Raw genomic sequence first — 19229 nt, forward strand, 5'->3', positions numbered from 1 at the left:
TTGAAAATGCTAAGATACCTGCTCAGAGTACATTCTGCCTGGTATAATTTCAAAATGTCTGGTTTGCTGACATTTTTTTTGCGTTACAATTTCTTGATACAAAGTTTCACCATAGAACAGGAGTATGGCTGGTCATCAGAAATCCTTAGATCCTAGCTCTTCCCTCTAATAGCCTTATGACCATGGAGAGATTAATGAAACTGTGAAATCTTGGTTCAATCAGTGTCAAAATGAGAATCAACAGAGTCTTCAATGTTCTATGCAGAGGGCAAAAAGGCTTTGTGCACACAGGGAAGCACAGGAGGGTCCAGGAAACTTAGACACACAGCTCACCTCCTCAGTGGAATGAGCTGTGTAGCTGCTCTTCCTGAAATGCCAGGAATGAGGGAGTTTTACCACCTGGTGATGCTTTGCTGTCTGAAGAGACAGGCTCTGTCCATATCTTCCAGACTTTTTCTATTTATTTATCCCAGACCCTTTCTTTCCCCTTAAAACTTTGAGTATTGACTTTAGGCCATAAGACCCATTCTTTTTTTTTTTTTTGGTTTTTCGAGACAGGGTTTCTCTGTGTAGCCCTGGCTGTCCTGGCGCACTTTGTAGACCAGGCTGGCCTCGAACTCAGAAATCCGCCTGCCTCTGCCTCCCGAGTGCTGGGATTAAAGGCGTGCGCCACCATGCCCGGCAAGACCCATTCTTATAAGTGATGTCACTTGCGCTCTACAACAGCCTAAGAGACTTCTATGTTAAGGCCAGGACAATCCTGACACCACAGGCATTAGTGCTTACTAAACCCCATATCTTCACAACTATTTATAACAGAGACCATTTTGTGAAAGAAGCCAGACATTTTGCAAAGAATCTCAATGTAAACCTGTCTTCAATTGTTGTATACTGGGGACTGAGTTAATTCTTATCTACTTTTTCCAAAAACTGTGCTGTACTTAAATGTGGCCAAAGAAAACTGATCTGGGTCAGACTCTGTAAGTCCTGCTCCATGATTGGTTTTCCCCTGCTCGCTGTAAAGCTTGCAGGGGAATCATCACAGTTTACGCAGGGCCTGAGATTAGATACATGAAAATGTCTTATGAATTATAAAGGCCCATGTAGATGCTTTCAGTATCGTCATGATTTTCAACCCAGCCAACCTATGGCTCAGCTGACGCTCACTATCTTGGACCCTGCTCCTGGGTTATCATTTCTTAGTGTACACTTCAGGTCTAGGCATCACGGAAGCTTGGTTGGCTCCCTTTCCGTTCCTGTTCTCCTGCTCTAAGCATAGCTTCCTTCATGTCACTGTGAACTTTATATTTTGCTCCCTTTCCTAGCAGGAGAGGCCATTTAAGCTTAACTACACACCGATTCTGGGCCTGACCACGAGCCTTGCCTGGGCCAAGGTCACACTGACAAACCTAAGATCAGGTGCTTCTGCATCAGACTTAGCTGTGTTGGAGTCCTGTCCTGAGACCACTGTGCCATAAATCTAGGAAGGGGAAAGAGAACCATCGTACTTACATATCTAAGGCTGAAAGGCCACATGAAGAAGGTATCCCAGCCAAAGCCAGTCAGATACGTGAGTTAGGACATTTCAGATCACACATCATTAAAACTGGATGAATTCAGGACAGACTACAGAACTATCTAGCTTAACTAAAGGACCACTTAAAAATAATTTTTTAAAATTAGTAATTTTTTGTACTTGTTTCTACACAAAATTGGATCAATTGTGGTTCTTTGTCAATATCATCTATGCTATAATCTACTCATTCAGAAAACAGACACATTTGATTTTAAGTGAAATAACAAAAAAATACTAAAGCATTTAGGAGCAAATTATTATTTACCTATACTAATGCCTTTGTCTTCAATTTTAGCAGAATTCTTTGAACCGACGTAATCTCATTAGCAAATAACATAGTCCCTGAAAAGGAAAACAAAATTGCCTAAAAAAATTGATCTAGCCGGGCACACCTTTGATCCCAGCACTTGAGAGGCAGAGGCAGGTGGATTTCTGAGTTCAAGGCCAGCCTGGTCTGCAAAGTGATTCTACAGCCAGGGCTACACAGAGAAACCCTGACTCGATAAACAAAACAAACTAACAAACAAACAAAAAAACAAAAGCAAAACAAACAAACAAACAAAATTGATCTAGACCCCTCCAATATTAGGTTTCCTTTAATTTGATTCACATGAAGATAAAAATCTGCTATATTTCAAGAAAACTAATTGAATTTATTCTATGCAATTTATTATGTTGCCCTAAAACAACAAACAGAATGCAATTATATCTGAATCATAGACTCAAAACAATAACTAAGAATGGTGTGTACATGCTCACAGTTAGTGAAACTAAAATCTCTCTCTCTCTCTCTCTCACACACACACACACACACACACACACACACAGTTATAAAACAACCTGGTATGACTGCGGGAACACGCAACCCATGCAAGCCTTGGCGTCATAATGCAAAGCTGGCTGAGGCTGCACTGCTGAGGAAACCAGAGGGGAAAGCAATGCTTAGCATCCCTGGATTATTTTCGGTTAGAAATGGGTGACAGCTGGAGCGTCAGACAACAACTGGGGCTTGGGCTATGTGAGCAGGAGAGCTGAATAACAAAAGCAAAGAAAATGGAGGAGAAAGCATCTGGCCTCCTGGCTTGGGACTATCATATTCCCCATCCCGAGTCTCTGGGAGAATATGACACCATATTAGAAATACTTTTAATTCCTGGTGTGGAAAGAGTACAGTTGTTCTCTTAAATAATTTTATGCCAACGCTGTTTTTCCACCCTATTTTTGGTAATGATTTACAAGTTCCAAAGAAAACACTTGTACTAGTTTAAAACAAAGGCTGAAGGAACTCTACCGCCCATTTCTGCACCAAAACAGTATTTAACCACATTGGATCGCTACAATCCTACAGCTGGAAGTGCTGGAGTTACAACAGAGGATTAGTCATCTGACGGTAATTAGTGGGAGAAGGGAAATCAGGATGGAAGTGGAAAGCTGACCAAGTTCCCTGAGCTTACGTCTAGACTTGTCTATTAAGGGTTGGATGGCCTGGTTCCCAGAGCAACTTGACTGGGGGAGGGGGTGGGTGGAGGATGCCCTTACACAGCTGCTTTGTAGTCACCAGTCACTCACACTGTGATAGTTAACACTGTCCACTTGCCTGGATGCCACACTTGTAAAGCACACCCTTGGGAAGAGGGGGTGTTGGTCAGTGGTAACGTGGCCTTCAAAGGCAATTAGATGGTGTGGACTCTGAACTCCTCTTCATGAATCCCTTGATGGATTCATCCTATGGTGATACTACTGAGAGATGGTGGAAGGTAAGAAGTGGGGCTCAGTCTGAGGAAGCACTGTTTTCTGGCTGCCACGATGTAAACTGCTGCTCCATCCTGTCCTCCCAAGCAAGATGGACTGACAACTTTAAAGCCCAAATAAATACTTCATGCATTAAGTTATTCTGCCAGGCACTTATTCTGTCATAATGAGAAGTCTGACTAATACAGGTTCCATTTATTTATTTATTTAATGAGATAAGAGGTTTCTATGGTTGCCCAGGCTAGCCTCAAGCTGAAGATTCTCCTGCTTCAGCCTCTCAAGTGCTAGGATTTTAGGCATGTGCCACTACGCATACATAATTAGTTTCTTATCTAATTAGCAATTAATCACTACTCCAACTTCTCCCTCAACCCTGAGATTAAATTCATCAGTATGGTGTTTACTGGAAATATCATAGTTCCATTTTTTGTGATGTTCTTTTATTTTAAAATCCTTAACAATATTTTGTGTATATATATGTGTTTATGTGCCTGCGTGCACATGCATATGTTATATGTGCACTTTTGTGCATGAGTGTGCATGTGGGCCAAAAAAAAAAAAAAATGGGTATCTTCCTCAATCCCTCTGTTTTTGTTTGTTGTTGTTGTTTGTTTATTTGTTTGAGACAGGGTTTCTGTGTCTGTGTACTCCTAGAAGTTCTGAACTTGCTCTGTAGACCAGGCTGGTCTCAAACTCACAAAGATCTGCCTTCCTCTGCCTCTGAGTGCTGGGATTCAAGGCAACCCGGCCTCCACCTTCTTTCTTTCCTTTTTTTTTTTTTTTTTTTTTCCGAGACAGGGTTTTTCTGTGTAGCCCTGGCTGTCCTGGAACTCACTTTGTAGACCAGGCTGGCCTCAAACTCAGANGTCCTGGAACTCACTTTGTAGACCAGGCTGGCCTCAAACTCAGAAATCCGCCTGCCTCTGCCTCCCAAGTGCTGGGATTAAAGGCGTGCACCACCACTGCCAGGCTCCACCTTATTTCTTAACACGGGATCTTTCACTAACCCTGGAGCTCATCCATTGGGCTAGGTTAGCTGCCAGCAAGCTCCAGGGATCCCATGGTCTCTACCTTCCCATAATACCTGGTGTTTTACATGGGTGCTGGGGATGCAAGCTCAGGTTTTCATGGTTATCCAGACAGTACTTTACCAACTGAGCCATCTCCCAAGCTCTTAATAATAATATTATTATTATATTATCCCAACATCTTCTTAATATATCATTTATGAACGTGTGTTACACTTTATTCACCTGTGTGTATTTGTGTAAATGTGGATTGTGTTCTTGAAAGTCAGAAGAGGGTGTTGGGTCCTCTGGAACTAGAGTTACAAGTGGCATGAGCCACCTGAGTTGGAAGAGCAAGAGCTCTTTCTTAACTACCCAACCATTTCTTCACCACCTTTTAAATGCACTCTATAATCCCTCTATACAATATCTACGACTTAAATATTCATCTTTAAGTAGTCATCTTAAAGTACGCTATTAAGGTTTACTTACAAACATATTACTATATAAGCTTACTTTCCAGAATGTGTAACAACTTGAGAAATTAAATATAAAAGACTGAATTTCTTCTGTCCCACTTATTTACTGCCTAGGATCAGAAGTTGTATTTTTTTTAAAAGATTTATTTATTTATTTTATGTATGCAAGCATACTGTCCCTCTCTTCAGAGACTCCAGAAGAGGGCACTGGGTCCCTTTACAGATGGTTGTGAGCCACCATGTGGTTGCTGGGAATTGAACTCAGGACCTCTGGAAGAACAGTCAGTGCTCTTAACTGCTGAGCCATCTCTCCAGCCCCAGAAGTCATTTTTTAAATATCCCTAAAACTACTAGAAGGGATAAGAAACCCTATAACAGTATACTGTTCCAGGCGTTGGCTCTTTTCCTCCTCCCTGGTCTCCCACCCCAAACAGCAAGACTCTACCAGATAAATGACCTTCACACCATTTTTACAAATGATTAACTTATCATGTAGTTGCTATAGTAGTTTAGTTTGTGAAGGCTAAGTCTTCTTGCAGATATAGGCCCTAAAACGTTTACCTATTATACTTCTAGTTCAGTTTTCTTGCCAAATGGAAGAGAGTGACCGTGATCACTTCAGAAAGCCCTCTTACTCCAGCTCCCCCAACCTGGAAAGCAGTCACAATGCTTTTCATGAATTCTTTCTCTCTTGAGGCCCAGAACGACTTCAGCTCCCTCTGGGTCCCCACTGTGAAGAGAAATTACAGGGCTCAGATGAAAACCATCACCTCCAGTTGTTTTGCTCTAACAAACATCTCTAGATGAAGTCAACATTAACGGCAGAAAACTGCTGAGGATTCCTCATCTAAGGTATCATTTTGTTAAGAACTTGTAGCACAGGGAGGGGTCAGGGCACAGGGGTTTCTCAATTAGACCCTTCCTTGTGAACTACAGCCTCCACGAAGCACTGCTAGGGTTGAATGCGTCCTACTGCTAAAGTCCAATAGAAAATGGCTGATCCTAACTTACTTTGGGAGGGATAATGATAGATCAATTTGCTTCTGGAATCTACATTTAACCACTATGGCTGTTCATGAGAGCAAACCACTTATCTTTTTCTTTCTTTCTTTTTTTTTTTCCCCGAGACAGGGTTTCTGTGTGTAGCCCTGGCTGTCCTGGAAGTCACTCTGTAGACCAGGCTGGCCTCGAACTCAGAAATCCACCTGCCTCTGCCTCCCAAGTGCTGGGATTAAAGGCGTGCGCCACCACTGCCCGTCCACTTATCCTTTTAAAGCGTCTGATGGAACTGGAAAAAATAAGAAATGTATTATGGAAATGCAAGAGCTTGAATTCCACACGCAACGAACGGTAGACATCTGTGTGGCTACATGTACGCCAGTCCCTTACATCCAACCAAGCAAAGGCGGTGGAGGCGGGAGGCTGCTCTCTGGAGTACATTTGTCCCTAGAATATTCTGGGCCCCTGAAATTCGATGCTGACCGCTGTGCTCGTGTTTTCGTATATTAAGCAAACAAAACAAAACACTTCCCAGAGCCAGAGTCTGAATGAAATAGGACGTAAACCAGTCCGAGATTTCAGTGAGGTAGTCAGGACCTCTGACTGAGGGAGCAAGAGGTGGACGGAAGTGAAGAAAGGCCTCGGTGCAATTGAGAGGAAGTAGAGTTACCGAGTGCGGGGGGGGGGGGGCTCAGCTCTATTTTCTCCTGCCGCAGTTCTGACTGGCAGAGGCGCCTCCCTGGACGCCCATCTTGGCGCCCCCGGAATCAGGCGTGGCCGAAAGACCTCTCTAAAATTTACCTCAAGTGGCGCAAGTCGGCCGGAGGCGGCAGCTGGCGGAGCCAGAGATGGCGGGAACCAGAGCTTGAAACCCGCGCGAGGGGGCGGAGCCGGAGGGGGCGGGGCCCTGGGTGGGCGGGGCCTGCGCTGCGAGGCGGGGCTCAGCCGGGGCTGAAACCACCAATCGCGACTGGCGTCTGCGAGGTGAGGGGTTGGGGGGTGCTGGGGGGTTGGGGGCGGGGAGGTAGAGAAGGGGCGTGGCGTGGGCGGGGCCGGCGGTAGCCTGCTGTTGCTGCTGCTGCTGTTGCTGCTGCAGTTGCAGTGTTGGTGCTGGTGGGATCAGAGCGGAGTGTCCTGCGGCGGGGAGCTCGGAACGGTACGGTGAGTGTCAGCTGCTCTCGCGCCTTCGAAGGCCTGCGTTGCCCCCGGGAGCTGGCGCTCTCTTGGCCGGTCTGCAGCTCCTTGGAGGAGGCGGGGGAAACGGGCAATCTGGGCGGAGGATCCTTTGTGTTGCCTCCAGGCTTGCTCAGGCAAACACTGAAGGCAGAGAAGCTGGAAACAGCGCCGGGAGCGCGATTCCGAGCTGAGAGCCCAGACCGGGGAGACTAAACCGGTGTCCCTAAACCTGGGTGAGCTGCAGCGGTGTCCCTAAACCTGGGTGAGCCGAAGCGGGTTCAGACCCCTCGAGCATGGCGCACGGGCCGCGCTGAGGCTTAAAGGCGGAGTCAGGGGGGATCTGGAGATCGCCCGGGGTACAGAGCTTCAGGGGCGGGATGGGGTGAGGCCATAGTGTGGGGGTGAACCTGGAAGCCGAGTGGCGGGAGGTGGCGGGATCCTGGAGCTGCAGGCCGAGGTGTGGACCCGGTAGCAGAGGATGGGTAGGGGAAGTTCTGCCCTGGGGCCTGGAAGCTAGGCTGATGCTGACCTTGTGGCGGCTCTAAGGAACCCAGCCTCCCTCTGTTACAAGAGCATTTGATCTCCACCTTTGGTTTTCTCCAGTGCACTGTGATTTTTGGTTCTTGCGGAGAGCTGATTTTAAGCATTATTCCTCGAATACTCCAGCTCATTCCTTTGTTGGTCAAAGTCACTGTAGGAGCTTGCATTAACATCTCTTGAGCCATGCTCAAGTACTGTCCCTTCTTCGCGCTTATTAATTAGTTGGTCTGTGAAGCTCGACTTGAACAGCAGGGTCTTTACCTCATTCTCCGTTGAGTCACCCAGGAAACGTCCTTCTCAGGCACCTCTCGTGGACCCAACTTCTTCCGCCGTTAGTCCCCGAGCCTTGTAGACCTACGTGTCTGCCAGACTTGTGCCCACCTCAGGAAACTGAAGCAACCTCCTTGCAGGTCTCTGTCTCCCGCCCAAGACCCCTCTCCAGTGCTCTCTTTAAGACACGATCAAAAACAGTTTTCTAGATGTTCATGTTTACCCTGAAGGCTTAAGGGTAAAACCCTATCCTCTAAACCGGGTTAGCGAAGCCAAACCCTGGGTCTTGGCTGTCTTTCCCACCCCCCACCCCCCCTTTTTTTTTTAGCAGAATGAAGAAGCTCTCCAGGCAATATTGGATACTGTGTCCTTTTCGGGTTTTCTTTCCAGCCCTCTGAGTCCACTGACTCACCTTTTCTCCCCCTGAAACATTAGCTTATGAACAGGAGCTGCTATGGAGGTTTCACTTAGTTAGCAATTCAAGGTTGAATCTTCCCATTCCTTCCTTTGCGGCAGACATTTCCTGAAAGCAGCTGTGTCATATCCTCTACTTTTGCTTGTTTATTGTTTGCCTACCGAACTGTGAGCAAACAACAGTCGGCTCTAACTTTAGCTTGGCTCCCTTCCTTACTGGCTCTTTTTTTTTTTTTTTTTTTTTTTTTTTTTTTTGCACAAGTGACTACTCAACCCATTGGGGTGGGTGGGAAATGTGGGGCCCTTGTTACACTATGAGTATACACAATAGCAGAGGAGATGCTAAGCTGGGGGTTTGGCCAGCCATTGGGAAGTCACTTTGGATATGTTAATGGTGTCCACTGGCAGGAGCCCTTAAGTATGGAGTGTAGAACCCTGTCACAACTGGTGTTGAAGCTTTAATGAATGGCTTTGTTTTGCTGTCCAGTAGAATAAGGCTTTTGGAAAGTGAGAAGGTGTTTTAGTGAGTGGAAGTTTATTGAAATGTAGCCATCGAACTGCTACAAAGTAACAAGTGAAATCCTGCACCTAATTAAATCAGGTTGCTTTTGTGGTCCTGCAGAAAGGTTCTGCCTCCTGCTGTTTTAAGTAGGAACTCTGTATCTTTATCTGATAGTAAGGGTTCCAGGGCCACTCTGGTTTCAAACCTAGCAACACATTCACTTCATGCACTTTCTAAAGTTACAACACAGTCTTTTCTTCAAACACATTGCATTAGTTCTGGTCTTCCTGTTAGATAATATTAAAGTTCTACCCCAGTGATAAGAGGTAGAATACGATGTGGAAATTCTTACATTCTTAAGTACTGTTTTATATATAGTCATTTAACAGATTAAAAAAATGTTTGGAGAAGAAAGGGTATTCCGTCATCTGACTGTCTGAGGCCAGGAGCCCGGTGCCTACCAGCTTCTTCAGAAATAAAGCATAATCTATATTGCTCGGAGGGTTGTGTAAAGATCAGATGAAATAGTATGTGTGACATTCTACATAATAGTCCATGTTTTGGTCTCTTTGTTTTGGCCTTCAATATTACCTGGGGAGCGCCTTCATTCTGCTAAAGTACAATGAAATTATCTAGTAAGGACAGAACATGGACTGGTTAATGTCTACCTTGCTACTGTTTTTAAATGCCAGTGAACATACATATAAGCTCTGGATAGGGGTAGAGTCTGCCTCTTCCACTACTTCATACGCTCAGGGTTTAATGAAACATCTTCATACAGTTGATAATCAGTAGATTACATAGTTATCTGTAATTTTTATAAAAGACATCAAGGATCTTCCACTCTATACTTTTATTTCAACAACAACAACAAATTGTTTTCAAACAGGTCAATAATTCTTACACATCCCTAAGAGCGTATAGTTTTATCCTCTTCAGGGTTTCGCTTGGGAGAGGACAAGACAGACCCTTTGCAGACAGTAAGCATCACATTTTTTTTTCCAGCTTGTGGCACAATGTCAGAGAGCTTCATCAGGTGTCTGCCTCCCTGGTTGTGTGGCCCATTCCAGAAACAAGAAAACGAGATGACTTATTTGTTCCTATGAGACAATATGTTCTCCATATTTTCTTTTCCTTTCCACCTTTCTTTTCACTCTCACTATATTTTAAACATTAGAAGGTTGGCTTTATCAGGTTGAATGACAACAACCAGGTCAATGAACCCCCAAAGGAACTGAGACCAGATGGGACAGATTTTAGAACAAACAAGGCAACCACTGATTATACTAAGAAATCTTTTCTTTACCAGATGATTGTGAAACAAGTGCTCTTTCTGTTTCATTTACTTAATATGAAAGTGCTTGCAGCCAGGCGGTGGTGGCGCACGCCTTTAATCCCAGCACTTGGGAGGCAGAGGCAGGTGGATTTCTGAGTTCGAGGCCAGCCTGGTCTACAAAGTGAGTTCCAGGACAGCCAGGGCTATACAGAGAAACCCTGTCTCAAAACCTCCACCACCACCCCCCCCCAAAAAAAAGAAAGTGCTCGTAATTCTTTGTTTCCTCGCTGAGAGGTAGTAAATAGAATCCTGGTGTTTCTCAAATCGTTCTGCCCAGATAGAGGTAGGCTTTCCAGAAGCCAGTTTACAGTGGCTTCATGTTCCTATCAATAGGAAGGTAGGTAGACATGTAGGAAATATTTTAACAAATGCTTAACCAGATGTTATACATTTATAAGTAAACTACCTGGTGGGATGAGAAACATCATAATCATTATTACTGTTTTCTTCATTGCAATAACTGCAGTAAGTATTGACCTGTATTTGTGGCCTTTACCAACTGTAAATAGAATTGTGAGAGAATAGGAATTGAATCTGTATTGAAATGTATAGACTTTTCATCATTCCCCGAAAAACACTACGTAAAAACAGGTATCATTAGTAATAAGTAGTAGGGATGCTTAGCTTATATGTAAATAATACACCATTTTATACAAAGGATTTGAACTTGAATTTGCTATCTGAGGAAGGTTCTAGAGCCAGTCACCCACAAAATACTGAAGAACAGCTGTGTATTTTATTTCCGTTTTGAATAATCAGCTTCTGCCATACCATATGTGTTTTAAATCTCATCTTAATCAGAGAACCTGGGCTTACAGATTTTTGTTCCATTGAAATTAACTTTAGTGTTGTCGCAACTATATGATATAGGATGCTGAGCAGTCTATAGACTGTAGAATGGAGCATGAGTCATGGCTCTGTTACTTAAAAAGTGATAAACTCTCTTCTGAGCTGCATTTAATTAAGATTTAAAGTGGAACCATTATATCCCGGTGTTATTGCGAAGCCCAACTGAAAATACCTGTGTGCCGCTCAGTCTAGCACATGTGGGCTGGAAATAAAAGCAATAGTTACTTTGGTTACTACTTTGTTAAGTCTTAACTCCTAATTTTTGAATATTTATGTCTAGGGAGATGATTCGGAAATGGAGAATGTGAAGTCTTGTGTATCATGAGATTTAGAAAACTCAGAGACCAGGCTGATGCCTGGCCTCATGAGGTCTCTGTAGGTCAGCCACCAGAAGGTCAGCCTGATGATAGGGAACAAATTCTCCAATTATGAATCTCCAAAAATTAGTCTGGGGAGATGGCTCAGAAGGTAAGCATGGGGACCCAAGTTCAGATCCCTAGCTAGCACCCACATAAAAACTGGATGTGAATTGTGGCTGTAACCCACCAGAGATACGAACTCATCTGGACTCGCTCGCTGTCTTAGTGTAGCCAAAAGAGAGAGCTCTAGGCAGGTTCAGTGAGAGATTTGTCTCAAAAAATAAGACAGTAGGCACTAGAGGAAGATTCCATAAGGCTACGTCTGGCTTCTCCATGCTCGGGCAAGCACACACACCTCTAAAACTGGTTTGTACTAATGTATCCTCTCATTTTTAAATCCCTACGATAGGCAAGTTTTCATCTATTTTATAATGGGTAGTTGTCTCGTTTCAAGCTATTATTGATGCATGATGCCTCACTGTCTAATTTTGTATTTTAGAAATAACTTCCCCATTCCTCTGCTTTTATTCAGTTCTGCCTTACTCTACAGTTTTAAGGAAAATCTGGCAAACAATTGTATAAAGAGTCCAAGTTCCATTCTCTCGCTTCTTTAAGGGAAACACAGCTTGGAGCATTTAAATCTCTGCTTCCGAATGACAGTAAACTTATGCTGGCAGCATTTCTAAACTTCTGAACATCTGCTTGCTGTAGCTCCAGCCCAGTGATCCGAGAACTGGGGAAGTGACTCTAAAGCCTAAATTCCCAACTGTCATGGAAGGTAAAATGCATCACTTACAGCTTCCTGGTGGCCATTAAATGTAATTCATAACGTTTTCGCTCATCTGAATCCTAAACTGGTGCAGGCATCTTCAGAAACAATTAGTGTTGAGTCGTCCCCTTGCTGAGTCGGTTGCTGAGCCACAATATATTGTTGTAAAATCCTCTTGTTTATTTTCTCTATTTTAATACTCTCAGCTCCTGCTGTCATCTGGGATGGTCTATACATCCCTGAAGAGATGGGGATTTTTTTTTTTAAATCCTTCAAAGATGAGGTCACCATCCCTAGAATAATTTGTATCCAGCTGGGTATTAGCTAATGGCGATGAGGTAATGCTAAGAGTCTTTCCCAAGAGTATGGATCTGGTACCTCATGTGGGAAAAGCAGATGATGACAAGTAGAGTCAGTGCGCATATGTCTCATGCTAGAAAGATTTTGATTTAGTGTTAAAAAAAAAAACCTTAGTGTATTAAAAGGAGCTGATGCTAGAGACAATTTGCAATGTTTGAATAGTAAGGATGAAAAGCTTTATATAATATGGTATTTGTTCCTGAGACATCCTTATTAAACAGGGAAATACCATTTTAGATATATTTTTTTAAATTATCTATTTATTTTATTTATATATAAGTACACTGGAGCTGTCTTCAGACACACCAGAAGAAGGTGATCCCATTACTGATGGTTGTGAGCCACCGTGTGGTTGCCCCCGGGACCGCAGTTTCCCGCGCGGCGCCTCGCCTCGGCCGGCGCCTAGCAGCCGACTGAGTAGACAGAGTAGTCAGTGCTCTTAACCACTGAGTCATCTCCAGCCCCCATTTTAACTCTTGTTCTAAAAAGAATTATATATATATATATATATATATATATATATATATATATATATTCTTTCATCCACCAGTTACTTTAGTAAAAGAAATTCAGCTATCTTATGGCTAATGTCAAAGTGATTGTAGTTACTTACATTAAGACTAATTTGTCTGAGTTCCTTTTTTAACTTTCCATAATTGATTATAGAAAACTGGTTGGACATATGAAAAGGAAATGACCACTTAAAAGTCACCTAATATTTAGTTAAACTTGATCACTGGGGGCCAGCAAGACGGCTCATCAAGTAAAGGTGCTTTCTACCAAGCCTGAGTCTCAGTTTGTCCCCCAGGATTCACATGGTGGACAGAGAGAACCAGAAACAGCTCCCAAGATTTGTCCACCGACCTCCACACCCACATGCCTGCCCACATACACACACTGAATGATTTTTTTAAATGCAGATCTTTCATTGGCCTGAGCCAGGAAGCAAGTGTCAAGTTCTGAAAGCTGGTTGCTATGAAGTTTGTATCTGGGTGTGCCAGTCAGAAGGAGGGAATAGCTTTATCCCACAGCTTTATTGCTGGCATGACACAAAAGGTTATTAAAACTCAATTTTCCAGGGCCGGGCATGGTGGCACAGACCTTTAATCCCAGCACACAGGAGACAGAGGCAAGCAAATCTTTGAGTTTGAGGCTATCCTAGTCTACAAAGTGAGTTCTAGGACAGCCAGGACTGTTACATGAGAAATCCTGTCTCAAAAGACCAAAACAGGAAAGTCAATTTTCCAGTTCAAGTGGCTATACTGTTTGTAGTTTTTAAAAAGAGACTTTTAGGACTTTGATGGCTAGTGAGAACTAGTGAATACTTAGGGTGCCCAAGAGTACACTTTGAATGCTGGATGGGATAAACTCACAGAGAAAGAGGGACAATTTGAGGCAGACCACTGGGACACTGGCAGAAACTCTAGATTCAAATTAAGAAGTTATCTAATCTTGTTTTCTAATAAGAACAAAAAGGCATTAATTTTTAGAGTAATTTAGAGGTACCCTATATCTGTCTGGTCCCGCACAGACTCCCTCATTATTAACATTCCCTGACCAGACTGGTATATTGGTTAGAACTATTGAGCCTATGTTGACATCATTATCACTATGATGGCTATTCCCCGTTGTCAACCTGACTATATCTAGAATGAACTACAATCCAGAAACACAGCCACACACATCTTGAGACAGGAGTACAGCATGCCGTTGCTCTGGATCTTGAGGTGGGGTAGCATATTGTTTTGATCTGGATCAACCGGAGCCTTTAATCCAGACTTTGAGGCTTAGTGGCCATGCTTATAAAGACCTATAATGAAAAGGAATTAAAGAAAAGCTTAGGTCCTCGTGTGGTGGTACATGCCTTTAGGTGGTACATGCCTTTAGTCCCTCTTTGCTGTCTTCTTGATTAAGATGTAGAACTCTCAGCTCCTTCTCTAGCACCATGTCTGCCTGCCTGTTGCCATGCTTCCCGCCATGATGAGAACAAACTAAACCTCTGAAACTGTAAACCAGCCCCAATTAAACTGTGTCCCTTTATAGAAGTTTTCTTGGTCATGGTGTTTCTCCTCCCAAAGTCTTTTTGGTTGGTGGGGTTTGGTTTGGTTTGGTTTTTCCAAGACAGAGTTTTCTATGTAGCTCTGCCTGTCAAGAGCTGGAACCAAGCTGGCCCCAAACTCAGAGTGCTGGGATTAAAGACATGCACACCACTGCCCAGCCATCCAAAGTCATACACTTTACAATCAAGTTGGTCCTGTCCTGTCTGTTTTAAATTGGAGCAAATGTATGACTCTTATCCACTCCTGTAGCATCCCAGGAAGTGGTCTCACTGTTGATCAAACAACCTCTGTGCTAGCCCATCCCCCCCTAACCCTTGGCAGCCACTGATGTGTTTAGGCTGCTGTGTTTTCATCTTTCCTGGAAAGTTATAAAAGAAGCCCTGTGCTGCTAGCCCTTTCAAAGCTGCTTCTTTGACTTATTGAGAATGTCTTACAGTCTGCCTTGACTTTATGATAGATTACATGAGTGTCTTTTCTTATGCTTCTTATCTCTATTGTGTTCTTTCTCTCTTTCTTTCCTTCTTTTTCTTCTTATTAAGTACACATTTGACCAACGGAAATATTATGCTTTCACAAACCCAAATGTTTACTAAGTCCTTTGTGTTATATCTGCTTTTCATCTGGACTTCTTAGTGATGAGGCACTATTACTCCAGATAGCTACACCTTGTTCCTCAGCCACAGACTGCTAAGCAGTTTCGCTTGTGGTCTGGTCACTTGGAAGAGGCATAGCTTGAGACAAGCTGACTTTTCTTTGTGATATTTCTAGCTCGTAGAAATTTGTGACTTCTTTGTACCTAACATTTATTATCCATAAGAAAGAAAAAGGTAGAGAAAGCCAAACCTGGCTAAGGCAAAGAGGAGTGGCTGCTGTCTCAATAGAAGAGTTACCCTTATTTTTTCACTCTTTGGTTTTATGAGATTGCGGAGCTGGCCCGGAACTTGCTAGGTAAATCAGACTAATCTCAAACTGACAGCAGTCCTCCAGTCTTGTTCCCAGAGTGCCCCATGCCATTCTCTCTCTCTCTCTCTCTCTCTCTCTCTCTCTCTCTCTCAATAGGCCTTGGGATTTGTCTAGCACAATCCCGGTGGCATGGTCTGCTGATGGCTGCCAGTATTTTATAAAATAGCATTTGATACTATTGTCTAACATTGAAACATTATAGAAAAACTAGAAGATAGAGAAGAATGTTACAAAGTAAATAACTTTGTTACAAAGTAAGTAACTTGTCAGCAATCCTACCCCTCAGACAGCCACGGTTTATAAATATAGTAATATGTTAAAAGAGGACATGCTAGATTTCGATAATCTATTTTTACTTAACCATGTATTGGCATTTATGTCACTGATAAGGAATTCAAAAAAAATCTTAAATGAAAATAGCTGCAATAAATTGTATGGATTTACTAAAATAGTAATTTCTCTGCTCTCACACTCTCCGTTTGTATGAATAATGCATATTCTTCAATCTCCTTATTTCCTCCACCCGCCAGGGTGTTTATAGACACTCTAACTAGTCAGTTTACCACATCAAACTTAACAGTTTTTATGAGCAGATGAGGGGATTCTCCCAAAATATTCTCAGGAGGTCTTAACAGTTTATGTCTATCTTAGTAGTAGTAGTCGAAAGTGCCTCTCATCTAGGCTTGCCAGCTTTGTATCTGATTCTGTTTTGGTGTTACCTGGTAGAATTTAGAGTTTCTTCTCTCACAGTGTAGCTTCTAAATATAAAGGACGTGGGTGCCATCCTCATATCACCTTCCCCGGCCTCTCTGCTACCTCCGCCTACTTTGTACTGGAGCTGTGACTAGGTGGTAGGACATTTACTTATGCCTGAGGCCCTGGATTAAATCCCCAGGACCACCTAACAAATCCATAAAATATTTTGCTTTTCTTTCCTTTACTGAGGATATTGGCCCTCTTCTTACCTGAGGTAAATCCCCTATGTATGCTGGACATCTCTTTGTATCACTTCAGAGACCCCAGGCTTCTTCTGCTCCTGCATTATTAATTTCCCATTTCCCCTTGTGCCTTTCTTACCAACCTATGTAACATGGCTTAACAAGAAGGACCCAAAGGCATCCTCAGCCCCTCACTCCCAACCAACTCCTGTTCCATCTTGCTCCTCCCACTCACAGCCAAGCAGGAAAGAGTTTTCCTATTGATGGAAGAGTTTGTTTATAGTGTGATTTTCCTTGGCCAGGACAACCGTTGGTTCCTTTAAAAGTACAATTTTCAAAAAAATAAAATAAAATAAAAAACTTGACTGCTCAAATAGAAAATAAAGTGGTGTCAAGACTTACTCAACTGCTAGTTGATAAATGGCACTGTAAGATCTTAAGTCCAATTCAGAGGAGAACTGGAAGACCAAGCAAATGCCAAGAGCCGCGCCTCGTATGTGCAGAGCAGTTCCCTGGTAGTTGTGAGATACCAGTGAACTTTACTCTTGGGTCTTCTGCTGGCTTCACTTCCTCTTGTAAACTTGTAAACAGCAGGGTGCCCAGACTGTCAATTGCCCAGCTATGGTACAGTTCAGGCCTCCATCATCTTCCTGGAGGGCAGTCATGTACTACAGAGCATCAATCTTCCTGTCAAATGAAAACCAATCCTAAGACGTGTATCATTGTAAGACTTTTGCCTGTAGACAGGAATCATTTATGTAGCTACATGTTATGGCTTGATTTCCTACAAAGTTGTAAGCTAGCCGAGCCAATGGCGAGTTATGCAAAAGGAGAACCCAAAAATCCCTGAGAGTCCTCTGGGTAATACCCAACATGCCACTAAAAAAAATAGTATCTAGTCATTTGGGCCTGGATAGTTTTTCCTAATTGTCCCTTCTATAGCCAATACTCCCCACTGTAGCTGTGACTTTTTTTTTTATAAAGCCAGTGGCCTTCCTCCCTCATTTAAACTGGCCTGCTGACAAGGTTAGGAAAGGTGAGCGTTCCTGAAAGGCCTGCGTGTCTTGGCACACCACATCCACCCGGTCTGCTTTGCTCTCTGGTTTTCTGCTGGCTTGCTTCCTCTAATCTACTTGCAAACAGCAGGGTGCCCAGACCTTCAACTGTTCAGCTACAGTTCAGGCCTCTATCATCTCCTCCCTGAGCTATTCCCGAAGGCTTCTCACTGGTTGGGTGATCTTGCCTTTCCTGACAATCTCCCTGGCCCAGCACTAGCCAAACTGGTCTTTCTGTACTTTGAATAGAACAAATTGTTTCCAGGCCTTTGCTCTAGCTGATACCACCACCAACGGTGGAGGAGTCGGGGTGGGCTGGGGAGAGGTTCTAAGTCATTCAGTTCTCTATAAATGTCACCTCAGAAATGACTCCCTGACCACCTAGCTAAAGTAGCCCACACTCACAGTTTCTTTCTCCCTTTTTGTCTTCCTCATGGCTCCAACAGTGTCTGAAACCCTATTTTTCCTAATAGTCCCCACTGTAACTGTGGCATCTTTTATAAAGCCATCGACCTTCTTCCCTCATTTAAATTGACCTTCTGGCAAGGCTGGGAATGGTGAGCGCTCCTTCAGGCTTCCTCGAGTCTTGGCACACCACATCCACCCAGTTCTTTTTTCTTTCTAGACTTCAAGTTTCCTGAAGGTAGGAATTGGGTGCAAAGTCTGTGGCCTCTAAATATCTGCTTGCTGACTGAAAAACATGGGGCATCCCAATAGTGCCCACATCCTGTGGTTTTCTAGAAAGCGAAGAGCCTTCGTAGGGGTGCAGACTGGCTCTTAAAGGCCCATGAAGCCAATGTCCTCTTCTGTGGCCAGGCTCAAGTGTCACCACTTCCTCTTCCCTGGATTCCTTCTCTGTCCCCAACAGCACAGCAAACGAGGGGGACGATGGTAGGAACTTAGCTTTGGGGCCTCAGCTGGTGGGGCTGTGTATTTTTGACCTCAGCATAGGGCTGAGGTTAAAAGTTGTGTTGTGATGGAAATATTTGACATAGCCAGGGATTCTAGAGTCTGGAGATTCACTGGAGATCTTTAGTCCTTGTCTTATGTCTTATTTCTGCTTGTCTTCTTTATTTGGGGAGATACACTATCACCCCCAAGTGTCTTTCCTTTTGGAGAACTCTAGAAGACAAGTAAGGAGCTGGCTTCCTTAATGCAGCAGATGAGGAGAGGTGCCTGTGTCTTAGGATAGAATCACGTAGCATCAGAAGTCGAGTTTCTGAGTAGGAGAACCTGGAGATCTGGAAGTCCCTTGGGCTGTCACCATTGTGGTATTGACTGTTGAGGCTAGTTTGTTGACTGTTTTGTTTTAGTTGTCTTGAGCTGGGAGCCAAGATCCAGTACATAACTTGAGTTGTTGGGTGACCATGGAAAGAAGGTATGAACTGTTTTGATTGCCAGGGACACACAAATGAAACAAACAAACAAACAACTGATTGAGCTGCACACTCTGTTTTCTTGATGTAATGCATAGTTAAAGGAAGAACAAGAATGGGGACAGAGTGGTGCCTTTGCAAAGGACCAGTCTACATACATCTGACTTAGGGGAGCAATAGCATTCGATATAAAACAAGAACTCAGGAGAAATCAGCATGGCATTGCTAATACACAGAAGTGTCTCTCTAAAAGATTTGCTATGAGTAACTTCTCTTTTTCTCTCTCTCTTCTAGCTAAGAAAAGTGACCATGGAGAACAACAAAACCTCAGTGGATTCAAAATCCATGAATAATTTTGAAGTGTGAGTATTTATTTATTTGTATTTGTTGTTGTTGTTGTTTAAGGCATGTTCTCCACTTAACCACCACCACCACCACCCCACCCACCA

At 43.4% G+C, this 19229-nt stretch overlaps 2 protein-coding genes across 8 annotated transcripts in view; one reads left to right on the forward strand and one right to left on the reverse strand.

Moving 5' to 3' along the window:
• Positions 1–6699, reverse strand: part of Primpol (primase and DNA directed polymerase) — a 40175-nt gene extending 33476 nt beyond the window's left edge. For 2 of the 5 annotated variants that reach the window (XM_021169876.2, XM_021169872.2), the window contains exons 1-2: positions 5376–5961; positions 1842–1918 (exon numbers count right to left, since the gene is read on the reverse strand). The gene's annotated coding sequence lies outside the window, so the exon portion shown is untranslated. Of the gene's footprint in view, positions 1–1841; positions 1919–5375; positions 5962–6614 lie in introns of those variants that run through there. The other 3 variants (XM_021169874.2, XM_029480648.1, XM_021169875.2) reach the window with 3 other exon arrangements.
• A 61-nt stretch (positions 6700–6760) lies between these two features.
• The window catches only part of Casp3 (caspase 3), a 22104-nt gene continuing 9635 nt past the window's right edge, over positions 6761–19229 (forward strand). Inside the window, exons 1-2 of one of the 3 annotated variants that reach the window (XM_021169754.2) lie at positions 6761–6974; positions 19075–19142. In XM_021169754.2, coding sequence (XP_021025413.1) covers positions 19090–19142 — 53 coding nt within the window. In that variant the 5' untranslated portion in view covers positions 6761–6974; positions 19075–19089. Of the gene's footprint in view, positions 6975–7130; positions 7223–19074; positions 19143–19229 lie in introns of those variants that run through there. The other 2 variants (XM_021169755.2, XM_029480864.1) reach the window with 2 other exon arrangements.

This window comes from Mus caroli, chromosome 8 (assembly GCF_900094665.2).
Source record: "Mus caroli chromosome 8, CAROLI_EIJ_v1.1, whole genome shotgun sequence".
NCBI lineage: Eukaryota > Metazoa > Chordata > Mammalia > Rodentia > Muridae > Mus > Mus caroli.